At 43.9% G+C, this 15,377-nt stretch overlaps 2 protein-coding genes across 2 annotated transcripts; one reads left to right on the top strand and one right to left on the bottom strand.

Moving 5' to 3' along the window:
- The first annotated feature begins 59 nt into the window (after positions 1-59).
- Positions 60-3,789, top strand: tpgs2 (tubulin polyglutamylase complex subunit 2). The gene is made up of 7 exons (XM_062457972.1): positions 60-268; positions 445-524; positions 920-1,007; positions 1,731-1,868; positions 1,966-2,079; positions 2,360-2,523; positions 3,559-3,789. Exons 1-7 carry the CDS (start codon positions 193-195, stop codon positions 3,787-3,789), a joined length of 891 nt encoding a protein of 296 aa, XP_062313956.1. The 5' UTR covers positions 60-192.
- aqp7 (aquaporin 7) lies at positions 3,136-8,288 on the bottom strand. The gene is made up of 6 exons (XM_062457958.1): positions 8,016-8,288; positions 6,418-6,544; positions 6,063-6,200; positions 5,755-5,873; positions 5,152-5,369; positions 3,136-4,838 (listed from the first exon to the last, which is right to left on the bottom strand). Exons 1-6 carry the CDS (start codon positions 8,151-8,153, stop codon positions 4,652-4,654), a joined length of 927 nt encoding a protein of 308 aa, XP_062313942.1. The 5' UTR covers positions 8,154-8,288; the 3' UTR covers positions 3,136-4,651.
- Between the last annotated feature and the right edge of the window lie 7,089 nt (positions 8,289-15,377).

Genomic DNA, 15,377 nt, shown 5'->3' with positions numbered 1-15,377 from the left:
TCATAAGTCCAGCACGAGGCCCCACCAAAAAACTACATTTCCCTTGGTTGGTGTATGTTAGCTATGTTTTGGTGGCGAGCGAAGTGCTACTCGGGCTAGCTGTCCAGTGTCATCAGAAACCTTACAACAGTTAACACTGGTCACTGATATCATCAATAATATTTATCTCTGACCCAATTTTCCCTCAGTGAAATGGAAGAAGCAAGAGAAGGATTAACATTGAAAGTTGTTGCTGAAAGACTGACACTGGGTATTACTCGAATGCTTGGTAAGCATCCTCTTCTTAGTGGTAGAGCCTACAGTAGTTGTCTATTATTGCTTTGGCATTCTTATTTTGATCATTTACAAGCTTGTTCTGCTAGCTACCTATAAGGCTACTCAGCTATCAATAGTCCATACAACACAGTTTTATATTGTTAACAAAAAATTAATTAACTGTGATAGAAAGTATGCCTGGAGTGATGGACATCCGTTTTGTGGAGAGAGAGCCTGCGGAGAAGCGGAGTCTGCTGTCATGGGAACAGGTACACTAATTCAATGAGAAATGTCATATTTCAGAATTATGTATATTCCCGATAAACGTAATTCAGCATATGTGAGGTGTGGAGTTGACATATGTTCCAGAAACATGTAGCTTGGCTTTATTCCAACCATGTGTAGTGTTGGATTCTCACAAATCATCTATAGCTAGGCCTAGCCTATAGCTAGCTATTTACTAGACAGTAAATAGATTCGTGTTTTAGACGATTATAGCTAATAGTTAATGTTATACTTCTAAGCCTAATGGGAGATTGAATTGTGACAATTCAGTATGTGCGTACAACTCTTACAAAGTGTACTGTGTGTGTTTTGTAGTAGAGCATACTAAGACAACATTATGCAAAGTACTGAATAATTTACGAAGACATGTTTCCTTCAGAACAACAATTGTGCTCTTCCTGAGGACTTCCGAGACTTCTATCTGACAACAGACGGCCTAACTCTTACATGGAGTGTCAAACTGGACAGTAGGTTTCTGCAGCAGGGACTCTATCCAATTCAGAACATTTATGGAATCATGGTCCTTTTCATGCGGGTAGAATTTTACATTCTTCAAAGTGAATACATGATAGCCATGCATTTTAACATCTCTGAAGGACGTAAGAGGCAAAGCTACCACAGCACAAAGTTACCTGCCACATAGACAGGGGCGATTCTAGGATCAGACCTTTAGGGGGGCTCAGCCCCCAATGAGAATGTGACATGGATACAGTGCCTTGCAAAAGTGTTAAACCCCCTTGCTAATACATCACTAATTTCACTGAATAACAATTAATAGATTTATTTATTATTATGCAAAATATTGAATGAATGAAAAAACTGAAATCTGCGCCATGAAATTAACTACCTACTTCTTCTCCTTTGGTTTTACTGGCAGACTACCAACGTTAAAGGTGCATGGCGACACTGGATATTAAACCTGTTTAAAGCCCTTTGAACCTGTAATTGTTTGTCATCTGTCACTAACAGACACGTTTGCAGACTCTTACGTTAGAGCACTAAAACGTATTTAGGATAATAATAATAATTCATAATAATTCAATTTTATTTCAAATGTATTATTTTTTATTTATTTTTTATTTTTAGGGGTGCTGAGATGAAATTAAGTTGTGCTTGAGCACCCCTAAAAATAGTCTAAAATCGCCACTGCACAGACATTATCCTTTCTGATGTTTTTGTCCTTCTTTCAGATGAGCCGGTGCCTGTGGGCTGTATGGTGGTCAACAGCATAACCAAACTAAAACCACTGTCTCAGTCGTCGTCTTTGTTCTCCCTCCCTAGTGCACCCACATTGGCCGACTTGCACTATGGGGAGGATGAAACCGAAGGTGAGAAAAGGGTTTGTGTTTGTATTTATGATGATTCTTACAGCTAGGATTTAAAGTCCCTCTCTTTCTCTCTTTGGCCTTGCGTTTTCATTCATAGAGCCAGATGTCGGTCTAGCGAAGCCTTGCTTTGATTCAAGAAGCCGTATTTTTGAGCTTGACCCCTGCAATGGAAATGGAAAAGTCTGTCTGGTGTACAAAGACTGTGAAAAAGGTACATAGTCATCTTCTGGTCTGAAATCTTCACATCTGAAAATTATATTCAAAGATGCAACAGCCCAATATCGTTAACAATGCAGTTCAGTTAATTGAATAATCATAAATAGTATAATATAAATGCATCCTTTCCAACATGTATATACTGTATCATTGTAATTTAGAATGATAGTTTTTTGGAATCCTGAATTGACAGTACTTCATAGTAATTTGAAACGGTAGGCTGCATCACAGAAACTCATATCTGTTTTTTGACTCCACCCTAACATTGATTCCAGGTGTGGTCGCCCAACAATGTGATGTGTGGTTCCTGGACCGCTCTTTGTATTGGCACTACATGACACCCACCTTTACTGCCTACTACCGCCTTATGATCACCCACCTGGGCTTGCCCGAGTGGCAGTACTCATTCACTCCCTATGGACTCAGCCCCCAGGCCAAGGTATGAGAGTGAGGTCCTTAGCCATCTGGCTACTTTCCTAGGAATTGCCTTGGCCCTCTATCTGCGTTCAGTGAAGCTACCCTTTAACCCTTGTGCTGCCTTCGGGTCACATGACCCAAAGGTTCATAATGAACCATCGTTGTGTTTACCCAATTTTACCAAACAAAAAACAAATAAAAATAATTTTATTTTAACCTTCGCAATGTGGAGGGTCTGAGACAGCCCGACGGTTAAAAGAAAATGCTTCACTTTGTTTTTGTATGCAGTAAAGTTGTCGCAATACGACGGTGGGTCACAATGACTGATGGGTCAGAATGACCCGAAGATAACACAAGGGTTAACTTACCTTGATATCTCTATACCTGCACCCTACTTATGTTGAGTACAAATTAACAAAATATTTCTTGTATGCCATGTATCTCACTGCATTTGATTCACCACTTGATGCCACCACTTGTTGCCAAAGCACATTAAGCGACAATGTAAAAATATATTGAAATACCAAATACTACAGACCATATCCACTTGTTCTAAAAGCAATCCCCCAAAATAATTCGCAATGTAAAAGTAGTATTCCCTTTAACCACAGAACAGTAAATACGTTAAGATAAAAACATGACACACCCTTTATTAAGAAGAAAGTAAGTATTGGGGATTGTAAATAATACATTGAAGCAAACATGTTGTAGGGACATCTGTGTAGGAATCTTTAAGGTTTGTTAAACAACTAGCTTACCTAATTTCAAAATAAAATTGCATTTACTTCAATAACCCAAAAAGGTCTGCTATGAGGCAACATTATATATCGTCTCACTGTAGGTTCTTAATATTGTTATTGAGTCAAATGATGGCAAATAATTGGACACAAAATGACATTATGTGCATAGAAAGTTGTGTCATATCAAGATCCTAAATAATCATATACAGTTATCTCATCAAATACAATGATCTCATAGTGATGGGCTTAATGTAAACTATCCACTTTCCAAATCCTAATCAAATGTTCAATGCTACCACTGTCTCTCTCACTCACAGCAGTGGGCAGCTCTCTATCAGCCCCTCACGTTCCACTGTGACCCCAATATAGCCGACCCTGCTGGGGAACCGCACATCAACAAGCTGGACCCCATCAGGGCCTTCAAGGGCAAAACCAAGCTCCCGGCCCCCAAAAAGAAGCAGTCTACTCAGGCAGGGGTAGGAGGAGGTACTGGGACTACAACCAAGGGGCAGGGGAGTTCCGGGAGGCACAGTGGAACTAAGCGATGAACAATTAAAATATGGTACCTTCTTTGGCTGAACGAATTGCTAATGCTGACTTTTTATGTTTGCAAGTGGCCACTGAGTGGCTTTTTTCAAAAGCAGTGATAAGAGAAGACATTGCTGCTTCCAGTCCTTAAAGAAGAAAAATAGAGACTCCAGTTAAATATTTCATTGTTGTCCTCTAAAGGATGGGCTTGCATTCTCTTTTCCTGCATATTTATCATTTATTAACCCATTGTACGTGTTTGTGTGTGCATATGTGTTTATCTGTGGCAATGCTGGTGATTGGGTTCAGATTATTTGTTTTCTTTGGTAATGCTGCTACTGTGCTGTATCGGAAACCTTGAGGATCAGAGGATCGCCTCTCTTTCTGACTCTTTCATATTGAATGTGTCTATATGACTATGTTAATCCAATTAACTTTAAGCAGTAAGACACTAATGCATTGTCCTGTTCTATAATGATTTTTGCCTTGTGATCTTTGCCAAGCGTTGGCACATGGTTTTTTCTAGGAGCTCCCACAGATTTCTAAGGTAGCCTTGGGGAATCGCATTATCATTGGTCGAGTCCCATCAACACAATCCAAATTCTCTGTTCTTCTTGATTTATTCATTTTGTCTGTAATACATATATTGTAGTTGGAGTAACAGTCTTTTCTGTACTTTAAGGGAAACGTTGGTTCACTACATATTGTTTTAGGCCTTTCTGCAACATTAGATCAAATACAAAAAAAATGCTTAAACAGGAGAATTGCCTGGACTTATGTCAATGACATTAAATCTCCTTCTCTCCTGTTGTCTGTGTTCCTTCATTAGATTTGGAGTGTTTCTTTTGTATTCTTCTGTTTCTTCACACACTAAACTAAATCTCACACACACACTTCGGTGCAAATGCTCTTCTGCTTCAGAGGGTCAGCCTCTTCCTGTTCCACTAGCTCCCTCTGGTTATGGCTGGGAGGGTGATGCAGTTCCACAAACACTTTGTAGATGGCCGCACCTATTACTCCACCCACTAGTGGGGCTACAACAGGTACCCACCACCAACCCTTATCCGCCCTGTACAAAGGAAAAATAAAGAGTTTTCTTTTTATTCTGCATCAAAGGAGCATGATAAAGAGTAATATTCAAATAATGAAGGCATATAAAAGGATATTGGAAAAACTTCTGGAATTAGACACAAAAAAAAAGTATACTGTATATTTTGAACACCATAATTGTTTCAACTACGGAAAAACTTGGTGAAAAACTTCTGGAATTAGACACAAAAAAAAAGTATACTGTATATTTTGAACACCATAATTGTTTCAACTACGGAACACCTGCACATTGTATAATGCTCCCAACATTTGCATCCAACTCAGGTACAAACCTAAAAACTTCTTGCCCCCAACCTGCAATCGCAGTGAAGATTCTGGGCCCGAGGTCCCTAGTGGGGTTGATGGCATAGCCACTATTACTGCCCAGGGAGATCCCTACAAGGAGCACCAGTAGCCCCACTGCTATAGGTTCTCCACCAGAAGAAGCCGGCTGGTTCTTCTGGTCTGATAGAGCCATCAGACACAGCAACAACATGGCAGTGCCCAACACCTGGTAAACACACATCCACAAACAGAAAATACTTCCGTTCAATTCATATGAGGTGCCCCAGGGTAGCATTCTTGGTTCTGTACTCTTGTCTGTTGAATTGTTGTTACAATGAGATATGTATTTGTGTTTTTTTGTTTATTTTCAGATGCTTGCTTTTTCAAAATATGAATTTAAAAAAAGTTACAATTCTGTATATTCTGGAAATGTGTGGGGGATTCATGTGCAGAACTTATATTCTCAGTTCTTACACTAGTTATTTTTAAACTAGTTATTTTGAAATCAGAAGTATTTTACTAGTGTTTTGCCCAGAGAAAGCTTTGACTTCAAAGTCATTGGTTCAGAGTCTTGTTAAAAAAGAATTCCAGCAGAACGTCCTTTCACTCACTTGGTCAAGGAATCCAGTGTGTAATGAGAGATAATGTGCTGGGTAGGTGGAAAAGATCCCAGCTGTGGCTTTGGGTCCAGTGACAGTAAAATTCCCTCCACAATAGTGATAAATGGCATCTGGGGAGAAAAGTTAACAATTAGATGGAGTAAGCACAAAGAAAGCAACAGTAATAGAACATGTTGAACGTGTGAAATGTTTCTAAGACAGTGTTACATCAAGTGTAAGTAGTAGCGAGACATAGGCAAAATCTACCACTTGACTCACTTTCAGGGTCATTGTAAGCAATTACTTCTTGCTGTTCTTACCATAGTAAAGAGTATAAACAGTTCCAGCTGCTAAGAATGAACCAATGAACTGAGTGAGGATGTACAGGGGCAGCATCTTCCAACTGAGTCGGCCAAATATACACATGGTAAATGATACAGCTGCATTCATATGGGCCCCTAAAAGACATAGAAGAACATGTCAAACACACATAAAGGACTAGTTTCAAGTCACATGTTATAAGACCTCAATTCTTATAACTTACTATCACAAAAGTGTTAACAAATAATACCCTCTAATTGAAATTATAGTAGTTTCACTTTTATCAGCTAAAGTAATTCTCCCACATGTTTCTGTGTAACCTTGGCCCATGTCGAAGTATGTGGAAGTTCCTACCAGAGATCCTACCGCCAATGTGCACTCCCATAGCCACACCCAGGCCAAACCCCAAGTTGATACTGAGGTATTCCCCGAACGCTCCTTGTCCTGTCACTACCTGCGCCACAGAGCCCAAGCCAAATACCTAGAATGAGGTTCACAAAGTTATTAAACTGACTTCATGAGCAGCCTACAATTAAAATACAAACATTCTAGCTTGAGCAATGTACTGTCCTTCAGTTAAAGCCAGACTGTGACTGTCAGTCAGAGTTTAATTTACATTTCATCTCAACTAAACTGTCATGAATTAAAACTGAAGCTTCAGTTGCTTTACAGTTTTTTCATGTGTCAGTGTCATCCAGGTGTTATCCACTGTGACTTTCAACAGAGGCTGTTTTAAACCTACTTAAAACAACTGAAGCTTCAGTTTTAATTCATGACAGTTTAGTTGAGATGAAATGTAAATTAAACTCTGACTGACAGTCAGATGTAATGTAGAATGAGAAAGAGGAGATTTTATTTTTGATTATGTAGGTTAATAGGGCATTAAATGACCTAATTCCCATTCTCAAACTATGTGCCACAATTTTACACTGGTGCTAAATAAGCCACAAAAGAAAGTGAAAACTCAGAACAATACTAATCTTAGCTGTTTTCAAAGCAAAAATAATTAGTAACAGGGCATTGTCTTGTAGATTTGTGAGTGTCTTGGATTTATTTCAAACTTGAAATAGAACTATCAACAGGTGGTCAACACAGGGCTGCCAACGCATCTCACGCATTTCAACCATTTCACACGCTCTCACGCCACACCTTGTATTTCTCACGCTGAGAAGGCAACGCCAACCAAGTAGTCCTGCTAATGTTGTAAACAGTAATGGACGAGGCACACCGAGTTAAGCAACATAGACGCGCGAATACCCGTGAAAGCTCGTCTTGGGGGGGGGGGGGGGGGTGCGCAGCAACATTTTGCACCAAATCTCACTCCAAGGTTTTTTTTAAATGTTGGCAGCCCTGTCAGCATGCGACATGGATCTGACACTCACAGATAATCTGACAGATCAACTAAGGTTGCTAGTGCCCACTTTGTCGTTAGGAGTCCACTAATATTCTTTGTGACCCTTCCATGTGACTACGTACTGTATGCTTATGAAAATGTTAATACTGTGACATTAATAACCATTGCCACATTGTTTCATAGAACGAGCCTGCAATAGGGACAGGGACAGCATAGAGACCGATTTGTGTTGTCATAGTCAATGTATGAACAGAGGCATCGTCCGGTTGCAAGAAAAAAATACAAATAATTTGAAGTTCCATTATTCCCCAAATTACTATATTGAGATTAATATCTCAATATAGTAATAATATGTGTTGATAGAATGTCTTCTATGATTCTTCTGATTCTGATTCTGATGGGCGTATGCCTGTGAGACACACACATTGACATGTAGGCTACTAAATACCAAATTACAAATTGATGTTACTTAATATGTAACAGTGTACTTTTAAATATTATACACATTAATGCAGATTAAATGTGAATAAATGCTTGCTTCTGAATTATTGTAGAATAATTGGTGTTAAGATGCTTTCTGGGGGGTGAATTGTCTTACCATCATTACATAAGTGCTGAGAGTCTCTGCAAGTCCCACTCGAACCAATATATTATTCACCCATAACCTGCATGGTGCTCTGTGACTCCCATGCTTTTCAGATCCTTCGTCTTCTGGTGCCCTCTGCAAGTCTTTCATTCCTTATTTCTATCCTCCTTTTCCAAATCTCCTTCACGTCTAGAAGCGTTTGTAGGTTTTCACCATAGACTTATAAAGTAGACACAGCGAGCCTGCTCTTTAAAGATGGCATCCCCATTCATTTCTATGGAAAGTGCTCAGTGGCGCAGTGAGGCAAGCTAGAGCGCGAAACCAGAGCCCGTCTACAGAGAGCCTGTTCACTCCCCATTGTACCGAATTTGGTTGCAGTTCCACAAAAGTTCCACTGGGGGTGATCGCGGGCGAGTGCAAAATGAATGGGAGTCTATGGAGCTAGACGGCTAAATTTGTCTCTTTTGCCTGATTGTCGTTGAGAAATCTCAGATTTGATTGTATCTTTTGCAAGTTCAACATGGATTATAGGACTAAAGTTGAATGAACGAGTACTTATGTCCTTTCGATTTCTTACAGGGTGAGTAGTTGTTGCCCATAACACGCTAGCATTCTGCTAATGAATGCTGATTGTATGACGTCATTGACATTTTAAAAGGCTTTTAAGAACAAAAAAGCGACTTAAAAAAAATCGAACACCCAGCAGTGTGTATTTTCTTTGCCTCCTCTTTCGAATGCAACATTCAAATTACTTGACAAAAAATGATATCCTGAGAAAAGTGGGGTATAGCTCCATGGTATGAGGGGCCATTTAGGAAATAATTCAGACTGTCCTTACACAAACACATACACATCCACATATGAAACGTTCACACACATTCATACTACTGAAAACTCACATCCACATATCTGAAATGCTCGCATCGACACATAAGAAACGCATTCATTATTCAAATGTTAAAAGTTATACATACATATCCACATCGGTGAAATGCTGACAGCGACACATGAAACGCATTCACTTTCACATGTGAAAGGTTCTCGCACGCATTCATACTACTGAAAACTCACATCAACATATGTGAAAAGCCATTCACACACTCATATATGAAACACTCAAAAGTTTTATAAGGATGAGTAGGAAGCTTTGAGAATGTAAGTGTGCGAGAACATTTTCACTATTTCCGGAAGTCATTTCAGTATATCCGGAAGTCATTTCAGTATATTCATAGTTTTCAGTCACGTGACATCCGCGGTGACCTGGAGGACAGAAAGCTGCTGGCGATAGCGGCTCACACCGTTGAGACGCAGCAAAAGCCGGAAAATTTACCTTCCCATGTTTCTTTGGATCACCTCTTAGCTAAAGAAAAGATATGGGCACAAACTGCAAGTGTTTGCCATTTGCGATCCATATAGTATATGTATATGTATATATAGTATATACATATACTATATTAGTATGAAAAACCAGTCTTAACACAAGCCTCACACATTGTCTTTGTTTTACATTCAGTTGAATATCGGTGTAAAGGGATTTCCAAATCATTTAATTCCAAATGCGTTTTGAGTTTAGTTGTGTCTAACACAACAACCCAACTATTTAGCTAACTAGCTAACTTTAACTCACTATGACCACTGCAGTTGGTCACCTTGATACACAACAAACTATGTCAAACCGTCCAATTGCATAAAGATGTGTTTTATAGAAAAAGTACCATAATTAATATACCTGTATATTCTTGTGTTTAACTTTACTTGAGCTTGAGGAAGTGTTAGCTGCAAATACGTGTATATTTGGATGGCTGGCATTGTTTGCCCTCCCCAGAGATGGTAAACATAAGGGTTAATGGCACAAATCCACAATCTCGTGACGTCACGTGAAAACTACAGGTGCGTTCTGGACTGCGGCTGCATGAAACGACTGGCGAGAGTAGCCGCTTGCAGTCGGGGAGTTGTTAAAAAACGGCTCTGTGAAGTCGGACATTCCAGCTTCTCGTGGTTTGCTGCATTGACGTCAGTCATGGCCAATCAAGCGCTGTTTGCTTACTTTACTTTATTTATAATTAAACTTAAGGCCGCAATATGCTTCTCCGACTCCGTTTACGGATGGGCGGGCTTACGGATACGGACGGATACGGACGGATAGACTGCGTTTATGGTTTCTCCGTAGGCTGTGGGTGCTGAAAACAATTCACCGCCAGAAGAGTAGGTGGCGCAACGGTTTTTTGTAAGTCGTCGTCGAGTGTTTATTTACCTAGGTTATCAAAGCAAATTTACAAATTAGCCGTTTCATCAATAAAATCCGCACATTTTCAGCAACTACACTGCCCATTTCTCGTCACATTTGAATTCAGATGCTGATTTACATGTACTGTTTAGCTGAAATATGAATTGTAAAAACATACAGCAATGGCGGTCAAAGGATTCTGTTCATCCTGTTTATCACAGCAACCCCGCCCCTGACGCAAGCGGTTCTTAATACTGACCAATCACAGCCAAGGGGTATCCGTAACTATCCGAAATTACGACGGAGAGTTAGAAAATTCAGGAGGTGCACGTCGAGCTCTCCGGGGCTCTCCGAGGGCTCTCGGAGAGTTCGGAGAGGGCTTTCCCCGTAGAGGAGGGCGTTCCCATGTGTCAGTTTTTGGAAAACAGAGAAGCATATGTCTTTAGTCTTTCCGTTAGTGAAGAGGCGGACTAAAACCCTTTCTTCAACACATTTTTAATTCAATTAAACTGTTTGGTCCGGATTTGAGCATTGGCGAAACTGAAGGTGTCAGAATAATTACAAAACACGCGTCAAAGTTGTCGTGTGTGAGTCTGGCCAATCATGAAATAGCTGTGTCGTCATTAGAACTAGTGATGGGCATTCCGGCTCTTTTTCGTGAGTCGGCTCGTTTGACACAGCTCACTGAAAAGAGCTGGCTCTTTTGGCTCCCAAACGGCTCTTTAAAAAATAAATGTTTTAACTATGACTTTGACTATGATAGGTGTGAAAACTATTCAAATTAAATTATTAAATGAAATCATCCATCCATCCATCATCTGCCGCTTTTCCGGGGGTCGGTTCATGGGGGCAGCAACCTAAGCAGGGAGGCCCAGACTTCCCTCTCCCCGACCACTTCCACCAGCTCTTCCTGGGGGACCCCGAGGCATTCCCAGGCCAGCCGAGAGACATAGTCCCTCCAGCGTGTCCTGGGTCTTCCCCGGGGCCTCTTCCCAGTGGGACGTGCCCAGAACACCTCACCAGGGAGGCGTCCAGGAGGCATCCTTATCAGATGCCCGAGCCACCTCAACTGGCCCCTCTCGACACGGAGGAGCAGCAGTTCTACTCTGAGCCCCTCCCGGATGACCGAGCTTCTCACCCTATCTCTAAGGGAGAGCCCGGACACCATGTGGAGAACTCATTTCGGCCGCTTGTATTCGCGATCTTGTTCTTTCGGTCACTACCCACAGTTCGTGACCATAGGTGAGGGTAGGAACGTACATCGACTGGTAAATAGAGAGCTTCGCCTTTCGACTCAGCTCCTTCTTCACCACGATGGACCGATGCAGAGCCCGCATCACTGCGGACGCCGCACCGATCCGTCTGTCAATCTCGCGCTACATCCTTCCCTCACTCGTGAACAAGACCCCGAGATACTTGAACTCCTCCGCTTGGGACAAGATCTCCTCCCAGACCCGGAGATTGCACTCCACCCTTTTCCGGTCGATAACCATGGCCTCAGATTTGGAGGTGCTGATTCCCATCCTAGCCGCTTCGCATTCGGTTGCGAACCGCTCCAGTGAGAGCTGAAGGTCACGGCCCGATGAAGCCAACAGGACCACATCATCTGCAAAAAGCAGCGACCCGATCCTGAGGTCACCAAACCGGACCCCCTCAACGCCCTGGCTGCGCCTCGAAATTCTGTCCATATAAGTTATGAACAGAATCGGTGACAAAGGGCAGCCCTGGTGGAGTCCAACCCTCACCGGGAACAAGTTCGACTTACTACCGGCAATGCGGACCAAACTCTGGCACCGGTCGTACAGGGACCGAACAGCCCCGATCAGGGAATCCGGTACCCGTACTCCCGGAGCACCCCCCACATGAGCCCCCGAGGGACACGGTCGAACGCCTTTTCCAAATCCACAAAACATGTGTAGACTGGTTGGGAGAACTCCCATGCACCCTCGTGGACCCTGCTGAGGGTGTAGAGCTGGTCCACAGTTTCACGTCCAGGACGAAAAACACATTGCTCCTCCTGAATCCAAGGTTCGACAATCCGACGGACCCTCCTCTCCAGGACTGAATAGACTTTCCCAGGGAGGCTGAAGAGTGTGATCCCCCTAAAGTTGGAGCACACCCTCCGGTCCCCCTTTTTAAAGAGGGGAACCACCCACCGGTCTGCCAGTCCAGAGACACTGTCCCCGATGTCCACGCGATGTTGCAAAGTTGTGTCAACCAAGACAGCCCTACAACATCCAGAGCCTTAAGGAACTCCGGGCAGACCTCATCCACCCCAGGGGCCCTGCCACCGCAGAGCTTTTCAACCACCTCGGCGACCTCAGCCCCAGAGATAGAAAGGCCCCCCCCAATGTCCCCAGACTCTGCCTCCACGTCGGAAAGCGTGTTGGTGGAATTAAGGAGGTCTTCAAAGTATTCCTTCCACCGATCCAGGACGTCCCCCATCGAGGTCAGCAGCGCACCATCCCCACCATATACAGCGTTGACAGTGCACTGCTTCGCCCTCTGGCGTCACCGGATGGTGGTCCAGAACCTTTTCGAAGCCGTTCGGAAGTCATTCTCCATGGCCTCGCCTCTCCTCCCACGCCCGGGTTTTTGCCTCCGCGACTGCCAAAGCCGCCTTCTGCTTGGCCTGCCGGTACACATCAGCTGCCTCTGGAGTCCTACCAGCCAATAAAGTCCGATAGGCCTCCTTCTTCAGCTTGACGGCATCCCTCACCTCCGGCGTCCACCACCGGGTCCGAGGGTTGCCACCGCGACATGCACCGACCGCCTTGCGGCCGCTGCTCCGGTCAGCCGCCTCAACAATGGAGGCCCGGAACATGGCCCATTCGGACTCCATGTCCCCGGCCCCCCCTGAGACATGATCGAAGCTCTCCCGGAGGTGGGAGTTGAAGCTCCTTCTGACATGGGATTCTGCCAGCCGTTCCCAGCAGACCCTCACATTACGTTTGGGCCTGCCAGGCCTGACCGGCATCTTCCCCCACCATCGTAGCCAACTCACCCCTCCCGGAGTCACCACCTTACCGCGGTGGAGGGGTTTGCGTGTCCTAATGATCCTGGAAGCTAGGTTGCCGGGGGCTTTATGCCCCTGGTAGGGTCACCCAAAGGAAACAGGTTCCAGGTGAAGGACCAGACAAAGCGTGGCTCAAAAACCTACCATGAAGAAAAAGAACAATGGTTCCCAGTTGCCCCTGCCCGGAAGCGGGTCACCGGAGCCCCCCCCCCTGGAGCCAGGTCCGGGGGTGGGGCTCGATGGCGAGCGCCTGGTGGCCGGCCCTTTTCCCATGGGGCCCGGCCGGGCACAGCCCGAAGAGACAACGTGGGACCCCCTTCCAGTGGGCTCACCATCTGCAGGAGGGGTCATGGGGGTCGGGTGCAGTGGCTAGCTCTAGGGACATGGAACGTCACCTCGCTGGCTGGAAAGGAGCCTGAGCTGGTGCGCAAGGTAGAGAGGTTCCGGCTAGATATAGTCGGCCTCGCCTCATCGCACAGCATCGGCTCCGGAACCAGTCTCCTTGAGAGGGGCTGGACTCTCTTCCACTCTGGAGTTGCCCTCGGTGAGAGGCGTCGAGCTGGGGTGAGAATACTTGTTTCCCCTCTGTTCGGCGCCTGTACATTGGGGTTCACCCCGGTGGACGAGAGGGTAGCCTCCCTCCGCCTTCGGGTGGGGGGACGGGTCCTCACTGGCAGCGCAGAGTACCCACCCTTTTTGGAGTCTCTGGGGGGGGGGGGGGTGCTGGAAAGCGATGCCGTCGTCCTCCTGGGGGACTTCAATGCTCATGTGGGCAATGACAGTGAGACCTGGAGGGGCGTGATTGGGAGGAACGCCCCCCCCCGATCTGAACCCGAGTGGTGTTTTGTTGTTGGACTTCTGTGCTAGACACGGCTTGTCCATAACAAACACCATGTTCAAGCATAAGGGTGTCCATATGTGCACTTGGCACCAGGACACCCGAGGTCTCAGTTCGATGATAGACTTTGTAGTCGTGTCGTCGGATCTGAGGCCGAATGTCTTGGACACTCGGGTGAGGAGAGGGGCGAAGCTGTCAACTGATCACCACCTGGTGGTGAGTTGGCTACAATTGAGGTGTTATAAAAAAATGTATTTGTTACATTAAACATTTACACAGTTTCTGCAGAATGAAACACTTTCTGTTATGTACTGTATTGCAGCTTTGTCCCAATATCTCTACAGACCGTGCAGCTAATTTAATGTTCAACACTTGAATGGGGGCTTATTACTTGAAAGAGGAATTACTGCGTCTTCTCAGTTACACTATCAGGGCTTGGAAATACTGTGTTTTGCAAAAGTAGGCAAATGGCTAGTAGAACATAACATTTTTATAATCATTTCAGTCAATCAAACAGCTACAAGACCCAGTGAAATGTTATATACAGGTAAAACTGGATAATAAAATAAGGAAAGCATTGTCAGATTTGGTCCAAGCTCAAACAGCTGTAATTCAGTCATATTTTCACATATCAAGGTGAAACTGTGCAGGGTACTTCAGGGGGCTATTAGGTTTGAAAAACCATCATTCAAAATGACATTTGATTTAGTGACACAAACATATTGAGGCAATGTGGACATTTACATAAATACACCCCTTTCAGCCATTTTGTATTTGATTCAACTGTCTTAAGTAACGTTTTTAAATACATCAATGATACATATCTGTACAAAATTCCAAGTCAATTAGATCTTTGGTTCAAGAGAAGAGAAATTTTGAAGGTTTTCCAAAATGATCACTGTACAGGAAAATCCATCATGGTGGACCTTATGGGTCATTGAGGCTTTTTTGTTCCTCATGAAAAATGAGGCATGCACACCAAGTTTCAGAAGAATTGGAGCAATGGGGTGGAAATGCCATCACTTTGAAAAGTGGACATTTGGGCGTGGCCTGTTGCGCCCCCTATGGTCTGATGTGGGCCAGTCTGTGTTTGGGCGGTATTTGTGGCATGTTGTATCAATATGCCAAATTTCAAAACGTTTTACCAATGTGTTCATGAGACAAATGACAATAATAATAATAAATATAGCTGCAAGCAGCGATGCGGGTTCCTCCGCGAAATGGCAAAATATTATAAACATGTACACTGCAGAAGATCGAGAGTTGGACAACAAGGGAGCAAAACTACTTCAT

The sequence above is a fragment of the Osmerus eperlanus genome, chromosome 1 (genome assembly GCF_963692335.1).
Source record: "Osmerus eperlanus chromosome 1, fOsmEpe2.1, whole genome shotgun sequence".
Classification (NCBI taxonomy): Eukaryota; Metazoa; Chordata; class Actinopteri; order Osmeriformes; family Osmeridae; genus Osmerus; species Osmerus eperlanus.
Note: the sequence above shows the minus strand (reverse complement) of the source record. Positions and strands in the feature narration are given on the sequence as shown.